The 21,800-nt window shown below is 40.0% G+C and overlaps 1 protein-coding gene across 1 annotated transcript in view; it reads right to left on the reverse strand.

The window, feature by feature from the left end:
• Positions 1-822: 822 nt before the first annotated feature.
• Positions 823-21,800, reverse strand: part of LOC108785177 (NXPE family member 1-like) — a 49,033-nt gene continuing 28,055 nt past the window's right edge. Inside the window, exons 5-8 of the mRNA XM_018554213.1 lie at positions 15,504-16,189; positions 15,025-15,090; positions 3,491-3,702; positions 823-1,361 (exon numbers count right to left, since the gene is read on the reverse strand). Coding sequence (XP_018409715.1) covers positions 823-1,361; positions 3,491-3,702; positions 15,025-15,090; positions 15,504-16,189 — 1,503 coding nt within the window. The remainder of the gene's footprint in view (positions 1,362-3,490; positions 3,703-15,024; positions 15,091-15,503; positions 16,190-21,800) is intronic.

The raw sequence follows: 21,800 nt of genomic DNA on the forward strand, positions 1-21,800 counted from the left end.
TGCAGGTATTGTTCAGGTGTTTTGAAAGCGAGTGGGGCCGATTAACTGAAGCTTGGCTCAGTGGGAATTTCCTCCATCCACACAGTTTAGCGTAGATGGAGGAATCTGTTGCACTTTTTCCATCTGACCATAGAAAATCTGCAGATAATCTATAGGTGTATCACCAGTTTAACACATCACTGCAGAGTCCACAGGTCAGCACAGGATTTCTGGTGTATTTTTGCACTTATTAAACAGATATAATAAAATGCTTTCAGTGATATATTTAACAGACTAAAAGGATGCAAATAAGATAAATTAATTGTTAGGCTTTACTTACACACTGATTTTTAACATGACATTTTTAGAAATGCTACATTGCTGTTGCCCAAATCAACTGGTCATAATCATTTTATTGTTGTAAAACCAGTGAAGGATACAGTTTGATCAATTGCCATTAGGCACTCATTGGAAAATTACCCTTCCCTTAATAATTGAGAAAGGAAAACTGATCCGCATGAATCTAATTTTGGCGTGAATTTACCTAAATCAATTGAAACTCAGTTCTAATTCACTCATATTTAGTTGTTATTGAAACCTATATTACTTCTGCGAAAGAAAACAAACTTATAGGTGTTTCCAGGTGATTGGGTTTATGGCTACAGCAGGTCAAAGTCACAGTCAAGGAAGAAACATACTGGGCAGCAAAGGTTGCTGAAGATTTGCAGCATTCAGTTCAGATTTTCCAAATGGTATAGCAGCCATTATATTCCTGTTTTACCTCCAGTATAATGCAGATATGGGAAAATAGAACAAAAGTTATTAATCTTTTCATTTGACAGTTCAGCTGCAGCTGTATGTCATCATCATGTTGATCTCATTTCTCACATAAGTTGGTGGAGGATGAATCTGATTAGAATGAAATGCAGTAGTCATGTCCCAACCATTTATAAAACCAACATTGATATCTTTAAAGATTATTTCCATAATAAGGTAGTGAACATATGCATGGAAATCACTCATTCCTTCATACTCTACTTGCATTTCACTTGTATTCTCCGTCTTGATGATAACTTTAGTTTCTGGACTTCTCAGAAAAAGGCGCTCTATAGCACGTCGGATGTTGTACAGCCTCTTGATATAATGATGAACAGGAAATAATCTGAAATGCACCCCAATGTTGAAAGCAATTATGGTGTACTGGTTCCCTCCTATTAAGTCAATTTCATGTGGGATGGTGCGCTCTTCTCTGAGGGTTGTAAATCCTAGATAAATAAATGGCCTTGCATGATGTTTCCAAAGAACATGGATATTTCTTTCAGTATCAACAGCTAAATGCTTTTGTGACCATCCGTTTTCATAGACATTGAGGAATTTTATATCTAGAATGGAAAATAAAATGAATATCATACAGTGAGAATTGTGATAGGCTTTGGAAATCTAAATGGTACAAGTAGATTAAAAAAATGCTGGTAAATAGGAAGGAAACATAGAAGCAGAGATGAGCAACAACTTACAATCTGCCAGTGTGTCTGATCTATGTAAAATTTCTGGAAATTTTGAAGCCATGAGAAAAAAACATGTTTTTTTCCCTGTGGTTTTTTTTCTCTGAAAATATTTAAATTTTTGGGAAAATTAAAAAAAATTCAGTGTGGAGTATTATTACAAATTGAAAGTCGATTTGTTACACAAGGAACATGAAATGTAGTGTACAGGTGAAACTCGAATAATTAGAATATCGTGCAAAGTTCATTTATTTCACTAATGCAACTTAAAAGGTGAAACTAATATATGAGATAGACTCATTACATGCAAAGCAAGATAGTTCAAGCCGTGATTTGTCATCATTGTGATGATTATGGCTTACAGCTCATGAAAACCCCAAGAACCCCAAATCCACAACCTCAAAAAAGTAGATTATTACATGCAATCAATAAAACAAGGATTGTACATAGAACAATATCGGACCTCTGAAAAGTACAAGCATGCATATGTACTCAGTACTTGGTTTGGGCCCCTTTTGCAGCACTTACTGCAATTACTTTTGCACAAATTCTCATTATTCGAGTTTCACCTGTATATACAATTATTATGCTTGAAATACAAAAACAGCTTATTCAGTAAATAAACTAAACTTTAAAAAAAAATGTTTTTATTACAAATGGAATAACAAAGACTGTATATGTTAATAACATTTCAACAATAATGAGAACAGGTAACCACTCCCTTTCCCTGAAAAGCAACATAACAAGCAAGAACATATTTGCAAATTGCAGCTTTGCTCTCAGCAGAAGTTGCACTGTGGAAATCTTTCCAAACTCCTAGATGTTGGTCTCACCATTTTACTGGGAGGAGGAAAAAACTATTTGTTGAGCAGACTATAGGTAAACATTATACTGTGATGGTGTAGAACATTATTAGGAATCATTTAAAGGTTATACAGATACTAATTAGTCAGACAAATGTACCCTCTTACCTGTCAATTAAGGCCTGAGAGGACAGAAACTATCATCTACTATCATAATAACAATATAATAATCACCCAACTGTAGGAAGTACAAGATAGAGTCCACAAGCTAACTAAACTGGAGCCTTTCTTCTGCCGTGCTCCTAGTGGCAGAAATGCATATTTCATTGAGTTTGAGAACTGCATTGAGAAGTACAGTGTTACTTGAATTGTATCCCAGGATTTGCTTGTCTTCAGCTGAGAGTGTGCAATAATTTAAGACTTTACATATAGTCTCAGAAATCTTTCATTAAGGTCTTCATGTTATATAGTTTGAATACCATGTCAAAGATATATTATTTATCACTGTAAAAGAATATATTCCACACTCCTTTTTTTTCATTTCAATTTTGCTAGAAAAAAAATGTTTTTTCCCCAATTTTTCCTTTTTTATGGACTATAAGACACACAAGAAAGATGTTTATGTGCACCATAAAACACCCTTTAGTTAACTCCATGTTGGCTTTTCCCTTTGTGGTACTTGCTCTGTGTTTACACTAATGAAGGCTGGAAGTAACTGTTGGAAGGGGGGAGCTCAGGTGGTTTAAACAATGCTTTTAGTGCTTCTACTGTGTGATATACTACGAAAGTCAGTGAAGGTTTGTTTTAAAACAAATGTACTGCCTGTTAAGAACATGTAAATATCTGAATGTTTTTAGGCTGCCCAAAGTTACATTAATAATATGTAAATTTATGTCCATTGTCTGGCCACAGGTTTAGTATAAATTTGGGCAATGGTTTTTAGCTGTTGCCTCCAACTTGTTGCTAATGAAGAAGACAAAGTAGATATTTTCAAGTAAGAAAAATAGAAGAGAGCCTTTTTTCTCATGTCAGAGATACTATATATTTTTACTGTATATTTTTTTAATTTTTAATTTTTTAAACAAGAAGATTTTTTACAAATTCAACTGAGCATTTTTAGGGGGTACGTACACCCTCCACATTTGGACTTAACATGATAGCTAGATTTATTAATATTTATGATTTCATACTAGTAATGCTTACTTTTCAACTTGGTTTCAAACTGAAAGATCCACTGATGGGTGGTTGAGTCCCCAAACATGTAGAAGAATTTTCCCGTCATGCAAGCATTTAGTTCTTCTGCTTGGTGGTAGGTCTGCATGCTGCAAGTCTTCGGGTACCAGATGTCCTTCATAAAATATCCACTGGGGTATTCTAATTTCCCTCCCGTTTTGCATTTTTCTTTTGTTTCTAAACTTGAATCTTAAGAAAAAAAAGTTTATTTACATTAATAATGTCATCATAACCAGGGATGTCCCGATACCACTTTTTCAAGACCAAGTACAAGTACTTCCCCTCATGTACTTGTCGATACCAATTACCGATACTTTTTCTTAAACGGACAGGTGAAATTTTTTATAAAAGAATACAGACTAATGATTTAAGGCCAAATTCTTTATGATTATGAAGAACTTTAATTTAAGACTGTTTTAGAACAATAAAACATTCTGGGATCATTTAACCTATTCAAGTTTTCAAACCGCGATCCTGTGGGACCACCTAGGTGGTATTTCGGCGGGAAACCGAAAAATAATGGCACTGCCAGCACGATCGGCGGTGGTGTGCGATTCCGTGACCGCCCAGCCATCCGCTCGGTTTAGTATTATTTTTACTTTATCGCCTTTTTCTTTTTGTACATTTTTATTTAGTTACATTTTTAATTAGTTATTCTTTTCTATTTTATTTTTTAAACTTTTTTAAACTATTTTTTTTTTTTTACTTAACTTTATTGCTATCACACAGGGAATAACAAGCCCTTGTGTGATAGCATTTGGAGGTGACAGGTACTCTTTATTGATCCTGTCACCTCCAACACAGGAGTTCTAGCACAGTAATGTGCTAGAACTCCTGTGACAAGAACGAGCAGGGGCTGAGAGAGGTGACAGAGCCTGTCACAGCTCCACGCGTCCAGCTCTGTCACCACCACACGCCCCCTGCTCTCAGCGCTCCAAGCCCCCTGCTCTCAGCACTCCACGCCCCCCGCTCTGTCACCGCTCCACAATTCAACACCGTTGCGCAAGCATCAGCGCTATGTATCGGGGCATTTTCACAAGTACTTGTGAAAATGCCCTGTATTGGTCCCGATAACGATGCTAGTATCGGTATCGGGACATGCCTAATCATAACCTTTGAATGTCATCACAGCTAATACATTCATTGTATTGTCATTCAAACAAAAAGGACATGTGACTAGAACAAACCAAGGATATGTCGGGCAAGAACAAGTAGATGTAATAGTCTGCAAAAGTGTCAGGTTATCTACAGGAAAATTATAATGGTTTTGGACCAGTGTTATTTAATTTTTTTTTTTTATGGTTATAGGTTTTTAAACATGTTTTTATATTTGTTAAAAATGTATAAAAAAAATCTTTCTTTTACAAATAGTAATTAATACAAGGTAAAGCCATGTATCAGGATCTCAGCAAAAGTTGTTTTATTTTAGACACTCAGGGTATAACTGCTTCTCTTTAGATAGCCATCAAGGGAGAAGAAGAGAGTGGAATGAATCACTACCCTTGCAACTCAGTATGTAAATTTCATCTTGAGCTACTGACCTACTAGGACAACATTAAACATACACAAATACTTTAAATAACATGCTTGGATGTCTGAAAGCTGCATGTGGTGTTACAGAATGGTAAGATGTAGTCCTTGAAATGACAGTACACATGAAAAAAAGAGAATGTGGGTGTCACGTACCTTGGTATGAGCCTGAAGTGATGAGGAAGGCCATCCCTTGCTGCTCTCATCTGAGCTCCACTGAAGAATGGAACAGTAGTTATACAGACAGAGAGGGGCACCAGTGCCTGTGGCTGGTATGGCTGCTGGACACACTGGATGTGCTCATGCTGACAAAAGGACGCCAGAGGCAGCTAGTGGTCGACGTCAGATCAGACGACACTTGTGTGAGAGGCTGAGGCGTACTCAGGGACAAGCCAGATCGGTAACGTGCGGTCAGCGTGGTACAAAAGCAGGTGACAGAAGCAGAGTCAGGAACAGGCCGGGTCATACACTAGCGAGTAGAATTGTACCGGATCAGGAAGCAGGAGAATGGTCAAGGACGAGCCGAGGTCACAAGGCAGGCAGCAAGCAGGCAGAGTCAAGAATTAAGCTGGGTCATACAGCTATCAGGAGCAGAAACACAGATGCAGGTTACAGCTGAAGATCTCTCAGTAAAGTGCAGATGCAGGAGCCATCTTTAACCTCTTGCCGTCCGCCCGTTGAGAAAAAACGGACGGACAGCGGATTCACATTTGCGGGTTGCCGGCTCTATAGCCTGACGATCGTATGTATGTGCTGTCTTTGCGCGCCCCCCCCCTCCTGACCCCTCACCTTCAACCCCAGGATCCGTTAGCCCATCTGCGGCCTGGGACCAGCTCGGGTGGGCGCCAGGAGGTAAGTTGGAAGGGAATACAGCATCTTCCTCCTTGCTGATCTCCCTCCTTCCCAGGTCTGAATGCAGAAGTGATGTGTATTACATCACTTCCGCATTCACCTGTCAGTCATCTGGCTGCTATAGCCAGAGAGAAGAAGCTGATGAAGCAGATCTCTGCTTCATCAGCTTGTTTGGGGGATCCCCTGGTGACATTAGGGGTCTTAGAGACCCCTAATGTCTCCATAAAGAGGACCTGTCAGTGTACCTGTGCTATCACATAGGGAGATTGTTAGCAATAGCAATAAGTGTAAAAAAACATAAAAAAAGTTTAAAAAAGTCACATATAAAAAAGTTTAAAAAAAACACCCCAAATTTTTAAGTCCCCCACCCCCAGCCCCATATTTACGCACATATAAATGTAAATACGCATTCGATGCACCAGCGTGCGAAAATGACAATTGCGCTACACATGTTACATATCATCGCGAACGTCAGAGTGAGAGCAATAATTTTAGGGCCATCAATCACTGATAACACTAAACTGATGAGCGGTAAAAGCTTTTAAATCATCGCCTATGGCTAATTTTGGGTATTGTAGTTTTTTTAGGTTTTGCGCGTGCAATTTTAAGGCTTGACATGTTTGGTGTCTATTTACCCAACGTGACCCCATCTCTTATATTTTACCAAAAAATTGGGTGATAATAAATGTTTTATCTTTTAATATAGGGGAAAAGTTAAAAAAAAATTGGTAATTATTCCTTAATATATTAAAAAATAAACCCCCCAGTGGTGATTCAATGAAAGCTCTATCTGTCCCTAAAAAATGGTATAAAATTAATTTCAGTACAGCATTGTATGACAAAATAAATGTCAGTCAAAGTACTGCAGCGCTGAATACTGAAAAATGGCCTAGACAGGAAGGGGGTTTAACACCACGGACTTCAAGTGGTTAAATAGCCTGCCTGGCGCCAAGGAAATGCCTGTGCACGTTACTTGCGTGTGCATGTTTTTGCGCGCATACTTGCACGTATTCGTGCATGCGCAGTACTAGCGGCAACGAGCCGATTGCGCGCATGAGCATAGCGTGCAGCGGTCCGGGCAGAAGCTGCACTATGGTTCCTGACTGATGCACCCTGACAGTGGGGTTCTTCGTAACGTTCCAAACTGACCCATATCCAAGCATGCAGCCTTGGTGTGCAAGAAAGGGAGGTCAGCAAGTGTATGGTCCCCCTTCCTGTACAATACAAAGCCAGATTACTCATCATTAAGAAGGAAAGACCTCGTCCTTGTAATGCTCTTGTACCAGTGTTGAGGGTTAAGGGCCTCTTCCCCATATTTAGTCCCCCATAATGGATGTGGGGCTTGGGGGGTTTATAGTGGAACCTGAAAGCACCCTAATAAAAAGACGGCCCCCAGATATCCACCCATTCCCAGGGGACTGAGTAAAAAAAAAATGTCAGTATTGTCATCTGATCATCACTCCCATCATCCAGAAATGTAAATCCATCGCCAACCACGACTACCCTCCATCTGATCATGTTTTTTCACCTCGCTCTTGCCACTAACAATCATGTTGTCCAGCGATGTAAACACTCACCAACAACAGTAGCCTGCTGCCCCATGATGTTTTTCCATTGCATTTCCATTGCTAAATAACAGTTCCCTGGCATTGCAGTAAACAAAGCATTGTGGAAGCTGGATGAGGTCAACGATCGTATATTGTCAAAGACAAAGATTTGGTCAATGACGTCGACCCGGATCCCCGGCTGTTTCTTTTACATTACAAAAGCAATTACATAGCAGTTAGGGCCATTTTGTTTTGAGAATAATGAAGAAGCTGAGTTGGACTAGAACCCACATTTGAGTTGAACCCGAATATCATCCCTATTGATTATATGGCACCAAAATCTGTCCAAAGTGAGCACATAATTGATATATAACAATAACATGATGGCATATATAAGTCCATAAAATATTATGAATGAAACTCACTAGACTAGAAGTAGTTTCCCACCAACAAGAGCCAAACCCGCCATAAAAATCTGAATGTGATTGGCGCTACAAGAAGCAGAGAGAAAGCTGGTTCATAACACAGGCTTAAGCTCGACTCCCTGTCCCTGTGAGGTGGTCTCCTGAGTCTTGCTCAAGTGGATTACAGAGAAGTCAGATTAAGGTGAGTTTTAGTCCCTGTTCACACGTAGACATTACGTGAACATATGTCAAACATGCAACAAATGCATGCTTTGACGCGTGTTCACAGGGTGCGTCAAAACGAACTTGCAATGCCATTACTTATTAATGGCACCCAAATGTGGCTAGCAAAATGGGTGTTTTTCCTGCAGTTGGACAGGCGTTAAAATGCTCACAGGCACAAGAATAAAACTCAGCATGCCTGTAGCAGAATCTGCTACATGAGCTACTTTCCTTTGTTTTTTGCATGTGCAGCACCCATTGAAATAAATGGGCAATGCACAGCAAACACGGGAAAAAATGCATGTGAATTCAAATGAATGTACAGAGTATGCAAAGGTGTGAACCGGGACTTAAAGCCTAAGTTTACTTTTTAGACCATGTTTTATGTTGCACACACGTTGAGGGTGATATGATGACCCCAAACCTTAATCCTTCCCCCTCACTTACCTGAATCATGGGATTCTTTCCCCCGAAGTCTCCTGTCACTAAAGAAGAGCGCTAGGCAAAACTTTGATTAACCCTTGCTGTGGGGCTACCCCCACACTGCAAGGTTTTAATGCTTGTTTTGTCTAGGTTATACTCACCTGAACTGCAGAGCTGGCTCATTCTTAGACCGGTCCTTCCAACCTCTCTCCCCCTCCCAGGGGCGGACTGGGCCGGGGGGCAGGGTGGCAATTGCCCCCCACCTCTGCAGCAGTCTAAGGTCCCATAAATCACCATGTTGAATTCTTTTTTCTCCTCTGTATACACGCGGGAAAAGACAGGTTTAATGTAGATAAGAATGCGAGTAGCTCAATGCAAAACATACCGCAGTGGCTGACAGAAGCCAGGGTTCAACATAGACTTGAAAAACTTAATGCAAGTAAAGCATTAGGACCAGATAACCTGCACCCCAAGGTACTTAAAGAACTCAGCCAGGTGATATCGAGACCATTATTCTTAATTTTCAAGGACTCCAGCTGGTAGAGTACCAAGTGACTGGCGGAAGGCTACGGTAGTACCGATGTTCAAAAAAGGGTCAAGATGCCAACATGGGAACTACAGACCAGTCAGTATTACATCCATAGTATGCAAACTATTAGAGGGAATGATTGAGGAACGTGTCCAGAGAGTATTGATTAATGGCTCATCTTCAGATTGGTCTAGGGTCATGAGTGGTGTGCCTCAGGGTTCTGTGCTAGGCCCCATACTATTCAACCTGTTTATCAATGACATCGGGGAGGGCGTGAATAGCCATGTTTCTGTTTGCTGATGATACTAAAATTGGGAGGGTAATAGACACACTTCCCCATCAGTGGCGTAACCAGAGTTATGGGCGCCCGGGGCAGAACATTTTTTTTCGCCCCCCCATATTATATAAACATCCACTAGAACTGTACCCCCCACCCCCACACATATATATCAGCTAAGGAACTACAAGTCCAAGCATGCCATCATTGTCCCTGTACACCCCCCCCACACACACACATATCACCCGGGGAACGGCAATATCTGGTTGTTGTACAGGGGCAATGAGGGCATGCTGGGACTTGTAGTTCCCTAGCTGATATCTTATGAAGCTGTATTCCACCTGAAAGTACTACAATGACATTAAAGAACTAAGAATAGAACATAAAATAAAACAGTTTTTTCTCTCTAATACTCACCTGATTCCTGGATCCACCAACAAGCGCAGCCTCCCATCTCCCACGCTGTTAGAAGTTACATACCGCGTGTGCTGGTTACTACTTAAACTGGCGCGCGCATTGTGCAGCTTCTGAGAAGATACGCTATTAGAAGCCCGGGGCAAGTGCCCCCCCCCCCGCCCCCTGGTTGTTACGCCACTGTTCCCCACCATCTCCCTGAAGAGAACGGTGACTGTTAATCACCGCTCCCCACAGGGATTCCCCCGCTCCCCTCTCTGATCCTACAGCTCTGAGTGGAGGAACAGAGAGGGGGAGGGGGCAGGCACAGCTGGCTCTGCCTCTAGATAGGCAGAGCCCGCTGCCAATCAGCCAGCGGGGTGGATCTCGACAGTATTGCCGGGATGCGTTCTGGCTGCAACGCTCTCAGCATTTAGCGGGCAATAGCTTGCTATATACTGAGCTTTGTGTCAGAGGAGGACCTTAGTATATGTCCTCCCGTGACCCTAAAGAGGACTATGGGATAATAAGGTTACCCAATAGTTCTCTTTCAATGGAGTACAAGTACAATGACATCACCACACTTGTAGGTCGTTCATACTTCTTCCCTTCCCTTCGCTGAAAGTCCATACCTCAGTACGGACAGGGGCTGGGAGGAAGAGTCTTCATGAGCCAGAGGATCACACCTATGATCCACTGATGCTTTGCAGACATAAATGCAAAAAATAATACATGCACATTTTTTTCTTTTATTAATGTGTGTGCATTTATTATTTATTTTTGCAAAAACTAATGCAGTCACAGTGTGTGCTGGATAGCATTAGCTGCTCATGGTTACTTTTACTTTCTGCATAAGAAGACTCTTTCAAATATTTCTTTAAACACACATGATCAGAGATGTTAGGTGCAGAAACTATATCCTCGAGATGACCCTTTTCTCTACAAATAATGCAGAAAATATTTTTGTGAAATGACCCAGTACAGTGTCTTTATATGAAAGTGATGTATTACTGTCAAAAACTACAGGTAGAAAAGAGCTTTAATGTATGGTACAATGATTCATGTTTCATGATGATTCAAGCTTATATTTAGTCAGGGTTAGCAATGAAACCTGCAAGAGAACTTGTATGTTGGTGGCCTGAAGCCTGTAGAGCAGATATTACAATGAGGAAACTGGATCAGTGTAAAACTGTAAAGTGATTTATTGCTGGCATACTTCTTTGTATGCTGGCAGTAATCCATGGTTATGGGTGTAGGTATCCTGTAAGAAAAAAACTGCTCAGGGTTTATGAAGAGCACGTGATCATTTTTAAATGTTTTATTCTCCAATGATAATTTTAAAAATCCAGTTTAGCCCATTATATATTTGAATTGCACGTAAAGTTATTTTTAAACTGTGCTATATGCAATTACCTGTACTCACTAGTTACTTCGCTCTCCTAATGTGCATCAGCATGCATACCAATGGGCATTCTCATGCATTAACTTAACATAGATGTATGGGCCTTCAGAGTATGAAACTCTTGATCCCTGGATGGTATATAAAGGGGCAATGCTCAAATATCTAGTAGTTTAACATCAGGGATACAGTAATAATAATGATAATATTAGAAATATAATGGTTGTACAGTGTATGGCCACCTTTACAAGTGTCTGCCTCACAGGATACACAAGGTCAGTTAGCTGTTTACTAGCAGAATATCGATTATTTTAGTAGCAATTTATATATACTGTATATAGGGGCTACAGTGCAAAAGTCTAATTTCTTTTTTCACATACTGCTAAAATATTAAAGAAGCACTCCAAGCATTTAAAAAACTTTCTCTTGCAGTGGGGCTACCCCTGCACTGCAAGCCCCTGCAAAATAACATTTTTAAAATTCCCAAATTTATAGGATTTTGAGATTTTTCACTGAAAATGTTAGCCATTTGAAGTTTGTGCATATTCTTGTGTGCTGGAGGTCTGGTGCTAGAGCCATAGCAGCAGGAGGAAGGGGAGGACGTTCTACTGTCTCAGGGCCAGAAGGAACAATGGCGTATTGCCTCTATCCCTGTTGGACAAAGGCAGCATGAGGCCAAGGATAAATATAAAGAGGAGGAGGGATGAGGCAATGGTAGAGAAGAGGAGGATGAAATGGGGCCTAATCTCTGGGTTTTAAACTCAGGCTGGTAGAGATTATTGAGGACAGTGTTGTCCTTAGCAACACGGAGGACATGGGGTCCTCTGCTTCAGATGATAAAGTAAGTCCCACTTTTTGTGTCAGTGTAAATAAAATAACCCTTTATTGTTAGTGCCAGTGGGAGTAGAGTAAGCTCCATATCGTTGATGTCAGTGGGAGAAAACAAGCTTCCTGTCATTGGTGTCAGTGGAAGTAAAATAAGCCCCATATCATTGGTGTCAGTGACAACAGCTAAATCACTTTCTTATTTTAGTAAACGTCACTGGGTTCTGCTGAAGCGCTTGTTCGTGTACCTCCGAACACCGCACACCGGTTGAAGTCTCTTGTCAAACAGCACACACACAGAGTCTGTGAGCCCCCTCTACATCAGCGGTAGCTACACAGCTCTATCTCTCACATTACAATCCTGCAGACTGGATCACACAGATCTTTCCTTTTGGCTAGGATCTCCTGGGCTAATTGCACTCAGCAGCCACACCCCAGTGTCCCCCTCCCCTCTGAAACACAGCTTCCTGGGAGTTGCAGTCTGAAAAATCCAGCATAGCATTACCAGCCTCCTGCTCTGCACTGCAACTCTTAAGGTGGCCATACACTCTACAACCATCGCAAGACTTATGGGATAAAATAAGCCCTATGCGGTTGATGTCAGTGGGAATAAAATTAGCCTCATATGGTTGGTGTCAGTGGGAACAGAAATAGTTGTTCCTTGAGACCGAGCTGATGAGTGAGCTTTTATTGCACCTCTCGTCCAAACCACAGGAAGTGGGGACAGGGAGTGTAAGGACTCAGAGTGGCACAAGTGGCTAATGGAGCAGGTAGATTCTGTGCATAGTTCAGATGGGAAGACCCAGTGACTGGAGACTGGTGACAGTCGAGCAGCAGAAAGGCCAAAATAAGAATCAGAGTTGAGATCACAAGCCAAGGTCAAAACAGCCGGGCAGCGAGGTACCAGATCAAAAGCCAGGTGCAGGGTCAGTGTCATAAGCCGAGGTTGGTAACAGTAGATCAGCGCGTTACAAGGCAGAGGGTAGAAGGCGGAATCCAGTAAGCAGGCTGAGGTCACAATAGGCTGGCAGAGGTCCAAGGAGAGGTTTAGGAGGAAAGCTGGGTCAAACACAGTTAAGTGGAATCAGGTCGGGTCACAGGTAAGCAGGGAACTGGCTGAGACCACTCAGCAAATTGTGCACATTGCATGCCCATTCATATAGGACTACCATTATTGCATGTCCTTTGCTAATTCCTGTGTGCTTCCACACTAATTCGTGCACGTGTCTGTACGTGTATTCCTGTGCGCATTCCTGCATGCACGCCTGAACGCTAGTGCATGTGTGCATGCTGGCCCTCCAGAATGTGCAGGACTTTTCTTACATTAGTTCTATTATTATACTACTTACCTGATCACATGCTTCCATGTCTCTATATTTGGAATGGGAGCTATCCTGTCATTGTTGGGTAGGAGATCACTCTGCCTGACAAGTACCAGCATAATCAGCACTTGACACTCCAGTTATACAGCCCTGCTCTAAATTGTAATACAAATAAAAAGTTCAACAGGGAGTATATGATTCACTCATGATGACTATAGGAGGTCTGAAGACCTAGAAATATGCAAGCACAGTGATCCCACCAATAGAGTTGCCAAGTGATATAAGAAATTATTAGGGGAGTTAACGCTCCCCTAATAATTCATGGAATTATCAGTTTTGGGTGGACTGGCCCTTTAAGGAATGATTGCAACACTGAATAAAATCACTTACATACACAAGGGGCACATCTTGCCATTGCTGGAATACTCTAGTTATTAGGACATCTACTCCTGTGGTTTTGTAAGCTAGAGAATCCCAAATCTATCACAGTCTCTTTTCTGGCTAATTATGCACACCTAATTTTGTCAATTAAGCCAAAGCTACAGTCTATAAAGGAATGAACACTGGTTTAGTGTTTTTTTGTCTTAAGACTTGTAAAAATAGTTTTCATTTTTTTAAGTCCTGTTAAAATTAAATATGGAACAAAACATTATATAGTCATCATTCTAGCAAGTAGGAAGAGCTTTAGGATTTTCTTTCCCTCTATGCTTTAAAAGCCTGATGTTTACAGACCTCAGTAGCTCAAGCCAAAATTTACACACACAAAGTAAATGACTTATCACAGAAACCAACCTCTCTTTGGTGGATCTGTTTGAGTTTTTATTTAGGCAAGCTGTGCCCTCATGGTCATTTTTAAAACAAACATATGTTTTTAAATGTATAAAAAATGATATTAAATTGACTCAAAACCATTATAAATTTGTCACCTACTGAAAAAATTAAACAAGCGGTACCTATAAAAGAAAATTAGTAATACTTACCTGTCATCCATACCTTGACTCTTCACATTCTTGAAGAGCTGTGGTATTCAAATAATCTTCTGTATCTGATTCCTGGTGCCCTGCTGTGTGCTGTGGTTCCATCCAGCAGCCGCAATGCCACTACAGAACACAGTAGTGACATAGGGGCTGGCAGACCAAAGCATGTAAGGGGCAGGCTTCCTACACACCCAGTAATGTGTCAAATGCAGAAGATTCCTTGGACGAGACATAGCTCTTGAAATAAGCAAAGATTCAAGACATGGGCAATAGGTTAGAATGCATAATTTGCTTTTACAGGGGCCCCTTTTTTTTTTAGTAAACATTGCATACAAAGAGATTTAAAGGAGAGCAGTTAAAAGAAAGCCTGATCGGGGTGGCTGCAAGGAAAATTAGAAATTCACATAGAACTCAAGTTGTCCTGGACTTTCTGACATTAACATATTTGCAGAGTTTCCTGGATTAAATTAGCAGTTCACTGATTTTGCTTCTTAACTGTGTCAGCAGCACCGTTTTCCTATAGGTGATGTTAGATGAACATTTTACCATTCTGCTGTCTTTTCAATTGGAAAATGACGTGATTTTTCCATGCTGAGCTGATAAAGACCAGTTTACCATAAAAAAATTGCTTTCTCTGACATAAATTACTTAAAAAAAAGCTTTTTTTTTTTCTGAGATTGCATTCCCTATTTCTGTAAAATGAAACTCTTTGGGTGTGTACTGAATCCAAAGTTATTGTCTCTTAAAAGAACTTCATTTATGTTTATTACAGATACCAGTTTGATAAAAGTAGAAGCATGAAACTTACTGCCACACCGAGATACGTTAAACTCAGAAATTTGCTGTGGAATTTCCACTCTGACACGTGAACTTGAAAAAAAATAAAAAAATAGATTGTTTTTAAATTCAGAAATATATTGTACATATTATCATAAGTTATGCTAGATCTCTAAAATATATGATAAAGCAAATAAAGTATGTATATCATGGTAGTGACATAAGGACATCTATGCATGTACTGGTTTGATGCTAGTGTAGTATTCAGCAAACAGCGTACAATACATTTGAACTGTAACAAAGCAAACAGACCTTAAATCAATTATGTTGATTAGTTATCATGGTGCCCATGCACATGTCAAAGTGAATGTGACAGAAATCTGACCAATTCTATATTCTGACTGCTTCTATTAAAAAATTATCCACAGGTAGGCATTTTTTTACCTTAATTATTACAGAAAATGTTTTACTATATATTGGCCCAAAAACAGAACACGTAGACGTACCTTACAAGCAGACTGTTTTCCAGCGGAGACAGTTGGGTAGCCAATGTCTTCCAGTTCTTGAATTCTGTTAATGAATCACAACTGAAATTCTGGGGTCTGACAGAGTAGAAGTATTCCTCATCTCTCTCATCTATATATGTACACAGTTTTTCTTCTTTACTGAGATTAAAGCCACAGTTGGTTTCTACTTGTTTGCCTGGACTAGTGAATTTGCACAAGTAGCCAACATTCCCATACCAGCTATTTCGTGACTTCCAGAGTGACGAAACGGCTTCACTTGGGTGCATGAGAAACACTCTTACCACTACTTCACCTTCCCAAAATAAGGTGAAATAAACGTGGTATGTCCCATTCTTAAAGTCTTCAATCCTTCCAGAAGCTCCTGCTTGTAAATCAGGATTGGAAATTATTGCTCTTAGATAGTCTCCTCCATAGGTTTTCTTTTTGCCTAAATGGTCATACGCATTAACTTGTACTATTAATTTGTCTCCAACACAATAGTTTTTTTGGGGACTTTTTATGAACATTTTGCTCTTGATGGCACTTGTTGTGTTGTCAATATGGACAAAAGTCACCTTAGGCATCATTGCATCTATATGACTGAATATCTTATTAATCTGCTTCTGAATTTCTGATGCTTTTTCTATCTTGTTGTCTATAGCTGTATGGTTCTCTATAGTAATACACTGTAAGAAACAAAAGCATCAAATTATTACATACATTAGAGAGTTAATACAATATATACAAGTTACAGAATTGTAGCCAAATTGTGTATGTAAAAGAAGATTAAAACATTCATGATTAAGAGATTATTGAAACAGATGATATTTTATAAATAGAGAGCTCTGAGTGTATCTGGGGTCACTGGACACTGAGGGTTGCAATGATCAGGATGCTTTTTTCCCTACATGTTCAGTTTGAATTACGTACGCTTGTAGTCAGTATATTATATGGACTTATCCCTTGAATTTTAATGCTGCTTTTTTGTGATTTGGTTTCTGACAGCACTACAAAATGTGTGTTAACTTTCTGCCAAAATAAGCATAGAACATAATTAGGAAGTCTGTTACCTTTATTTAACTAGGCATAGTGGAGAGGGACTAAGGATATACACTAAAATGCAGTTCCTCCACTGTTGTCCTTCATATCTCATTTACATACCACCAGCATAAAGCTGGCTATACATTAAGAGAATTTTGGCCAGTTCTTCTGGAACACTGCCGGAACCATTTTGTCCGGCATCCCTCGATTAGCTGATTAAAGGAGCCAGTCGGAAAATCTCTGTACGAACAGAGTGGACAGCCAATGAGCTGCTGGCTCTGTTCGGGTATTCTGACAGTGATCGGCAGCCACCGTCAGAATAAAAAAGAAACAGCAGGGATTTCTTGATTTCTTGCACTTATAGCATTTGTGGAGGAATCTGTTATTATTTGTTTTAATTGTAAGCATTAACTTGACTTACCCAGAAATCAAGTTGTAGACTTCATTCCATTCTGTCACACATATTATAGGCAGCTGAAAGTTATCACCCTTAGCTTTAAAGGGCTGAGAACTGCATTCCATTTTTTCAGAAAGCTGAAACTTTTGCACTGTCCAATTAAAAGCACTTATCTTTGTGATAGAGTGCAATAGGAGGAGACAGGCTGGAGGGGGCGCTGTCGGAGTCAGCCGGCTTGGAGAATCGGGTGAGTATATCTATGACCCTTGGCAAAAACAAGGCCTTAATCCTTGCAGTTAGGCGGTAGCCCCACTGCAAAGATTATTAATATGTTAGTTCTTTAAACAAAACATGTTTTGCACAGTTTCCTGTATTGTCAAAATGTTCACTGCTATGTTATATTTCCTGTGTTCAATTAAAGTGAATCTGAACCCTGTCTTGAAGACATTTTGTTTGCTAAAGCACTGTGTATCATTAACAATTGCATTGATTTTTTTTTTTCATGTGTTTTCATCTTTTGTTGCATCTCAGTGTGATTTTTTTTTCTCTAGCCACTTCCTGTCTACAGCCACTTGCTCCTCTACCAACTGAACATGGTTGTTCTGGACAGACTTCTCCATGGTCCCCTTGCCAACAGGGGACCATTCCTGCGACTATCAGCAAGGCCATTTACAGTCACTACCAGTTATACTAATTATTTACACTATTAACACTTTTTCTTTTAAGAATATTTATGAAACACAGAATATCACTTTTTTTTGTTTTTTTTTCACTGGGGATAATTTACACAGAGTTGTAAAATATATACATGCACAGATAATAAGGATTAGTTGAACATGTTCATAGGGGAAGCCATGAACGTAGTGGTTTCCCCCTGTTCTTCTGTTTGTTTGTTTTTTGGACATTAATTAGTTATGATATTAATTATTTACACTATTTACACCTTTTTCTTAAAAGAATATTTATGAGATCAAATATATCACTTAAGGTGTTTTTTTTTGGGACACTAATTAGTTTTGATACTAATTCACTACCAAGAACAATGTAGGAGCATCATTGGGAGATACAGTTTCATGCACTCATGCAATCAGATATGCTGCATTTTTTTGCAGTGCACTGGATGACATATCAGGTCACTGCACCACAGAGCAGCACACCAGTCTGCTGTGTAAATACCCGAATGCAGTGTAGTTTTTGTACAGTCCAAATACAGTAAAAAAAAAAGTAAGCAGCGTTTCAATTTCAATTCATTTTTGTTCTGCATTTACAGCAGAACAAAAATAGATATCCTACCCTGCCAGACAGGGCTGTACTGTGTGATAGAGCTGTATAAACCTCAGAACTGGATGGGCAGAAACACAAACACTTTTGGCAGGTAAAACAGTTGCCACGTACCTATTTCACCTGTGTATTTAGCCGTTTGCCAGGTGTGCAGTTTAACATTTTTTTATACAATTCAACATGCATTTTTCTAAACAGAAAAAAAATGGTTACTATTCAATTTTATCCCAGCAGTCTTCTGCTCCCCCATAGAGATCAGAGTGCTCTCCAGAGAGTTCTGCAGCTGCAAACACTATGCTTTAGGAAAATATGGGCATACAGTAGTGTATACAGCAGAAAGTGGGTAGAGAGAAATTTGCTTGTTAAAACTATATTAAAAATTATATACATGCATTTCTATATTACATAAAAATAAATAAATAAATAACACTTACTATGCGCTTGGTTTAGATGTTCTGTAGAGTGAGGAATCAATGTCTGTAGAATTACGAAAACACAGCAGTGGTTAACCTGTCACAATTTCCACAAAGGGTGTATCAAAGTCCGCTCAAGCCATCATTTATATGAAACAAAGTACAAAAAAACTAGGACAATAATAGAGAATGTGTTGTAAGTATTACTGGAGTGTTTTAAATTCAATGGAGCTGTTCTACTTGTTACACTGGTTACAGGAAAAAAAATATGACTTATAAAACTACAGTCACATGCACATTTTCCTAAGCATAATATTATGTGTACTGGAGTATTTCCAATAAAGGTCTTATGGTCTTTTCAGTTTAAATTTATACATGAGATATTATTATTATTATTATTCCATAGTATTTACATAGCGCCAACAGTTTGCGCAGTGCTTTACAATATAAGGAAGACATTACAGTTACAATACAATTCAAGACAAGATGGTAAGGAGGGCCCTGCCCCTGAGGGCTTACAATCTAAAAGAGGAGGGGGAAATGATACATGAGGTAGCTGTGGTAGCTGTGGGAATGAATTATGTGAGAATGTGAAGGTTCAGTGGTTAGGTTGCGGTGGGATAGGCTTCCCTGAAGAGATGAGTCTTTAGGGAACGCCTAAAGGCAGTCAAGGTGGGAGATAGACGGACAGGTTGGGGTAAGGAGTTCCAGAGGATGGGAGAGACTCTAGAGAAGTCCTGGAGGCGAGTATGGGAGGAGTGGACAAGGGAGCTGGAAAGCAGGAGGTCAATGGATGAGCGGAGGGGACGTTTAGGGTGATACTTTGAGACAAGGTCTGAGATATATCCGGGGGCAGAGTTGTGGATGGCTTTATAGGTGACTGTTAATGTTTTGAATTTTATCCTCTGGGCGAGTGGAAGCCAGTGGAGGGATTGTCAGAGGGGGGATGCAGACACTGAGCGGTTGGTAAGGTGAATGAGTCTGGCAGCTGCATTCATGATAGACTGAAGGGGGATATCCTGTGTAGTGGAAGGCCAATGAGGAGGGAGTTACAATAGTCATGTTTGAGATATAATGAGATGCCACACTTTTACAGTTTGTGAATGGCATTAAAAGAAAGAATAAGTTAGGAAATTGTACCCATTGGAACAAAAATCAAATTTGCACTTGGAAAAAAAAAAGCTTTTTTTATGTGTCAATAAAATTGCACTTTTTTTCCACCGCCACAGAAAAAAAAATTGGTGTACATTTGTTAGCATTTACGGATCACACCATGCACATTGAGGAGCATATTTAAAAGGCCACGAATGTGATGTCTCCCAAACATTCACTGCAAGTGAATCAGATGGTATATTATGAATATTGGCTGTAAGTATATGTCTCACAGTATTTTATTTAACATACCAATTCAAACATGAGCAGCAGTCTATATACGGTATTTATGTTACACATGCATATATTACGGGGTGCTGTTGGGTCAGGTATACATCTGACAGCTTCTGACATTGGAGGAATTAACCTATTAATGCTGACACACAGAAAGGGATGATATGGAGAACAAAATTTACCCTCCACTGCCCTGAACACCAAGCACAATACTAATGACAGCCACAATAATTAGTTTTTATATAAAAAAAACATTAGACTTGTGCACAGCATAAAAATTTGTATTAGACGAAACTAATGAAAAGGGGAAACCTTTTCATTTGTTTCATTTGATGGAATTAATAATTATGCTGTTTCGGATTCGGAGGCAACAAACCACCGAATCCGAAAGTGCACAATTGAAACAAAAAAGTGCGGAGACCATATTGGCCTCTGGCACGTTCTGCACATTCACACCGCCATCTTGGAGGCAGGGAGCATGATGTGACCCAACGCTGGTGTCGAGTGATTTCATACGCTACTGACCTAAGATGTAGTCCCTGAAATGACAGTGCACATGTAAAAAAAGAGAATGTGGGGTTCTTCCTAACATTCCAATCCGACCCATATCCAGGCATGCAGCCTGGGTCCAAGAAAGGGAGGTTAGCAAGCGTATGGTCCCCCTTCCTCTACAATACAAGGCCAGGTGACTTTCATCATTGAGAAGGGCCCCTTCACCACATTTAGTCCCCCATAATGGATGTAGGGTTTGGGGGGTTTATAGTGGAGCCTGGAAGCCCCTAATAAAAAGACGATCCCCAGATATCCACCTATTTCCAGGGGACTGAGTAAAAAGATTGTCATCTGATCATCAATCACATCATCCAGAAATGTAAATGCATCGCCAACCACAACTACCCTCCATCTGACCATGTTTCTTCACCTTGCTCTTGCCACTAAATGACAGATCTGCATTGCTGCTGTAATGTAAACACAATGCTGGTGATGCTGGATGACATGATTGGCCATATATGGTCATGACCCAGTACGGCCACTAATGTCACCCAGGATCCTTAGCACTGTTTTTACATTACTGAATTTCAAGTGATCTGTCATTTAGTGGTGGGAGTGCAATGGTAACAGCGGAGGAGGAGACTCATCATGATTAATAAAGGATTTACATCAGAGGGCATTATTAAGATTTTTTTAGAATTGCATTACTCTTTTTTGTGCAATTATAGGACTCTTTCTAAGGAGTATGTGTTAATTTACATTTCACTTTTTTTTTAGGAATGAGTAATAAGGGGTACTAATGCACCCTTGTACTCATTCTCCTGGGAGGGGGCTTCTAGATTCCACAATAACCCCCTTCCCAAAAACCCTTACATCTTTTTTGGAGGAACTGGATTTGAGGAAGAGGCCCTTGTTCCTTAGCATTAAAACAAGGTGCTTTACAAGGGGGGGGGGGGCAGAAATGGGGGCCACATGCTCACTGCCTCCCCTTCCATGCCCACACCAGGCTGCATGCCTAGGTAAGGATTTGCTTGGCATTTTAGAGGACCCAAGAGGGATGTGAGGGATATGGGGGGCCCTCTAGCAGATTCTGGATGCCCTTCATACAATAAAGGGCTCCCAGATATCTGCCAATCCCAGGAGAAAGAGTACAGGGGTACCCCTTTTTACTAATTCCTAAAATAAACACACTCCTTAGTAAAAGTCCTTAAGTTACATGACATGAAAAAAGTATACAGTCAAAAAATGGAAATAATGTTACACAATGTAAATCCATCAACAATCATG

Source organism: Nanorana parkeri, unplaced genomic scaffold (assembly GCF_000935625.1).
Source record: "Nanorana parkeri isolate BGI_ZX_2015 unplaced genomic scaffold, ASM93562v1 scaffold147, whole genome shotgun sequence".
Lineage (NCBI taxonomy): Eukaryota > Metazoa > Chordata > Amphibia > Anura > Dicroglossidae > Nanorana > Nanorana parkeri.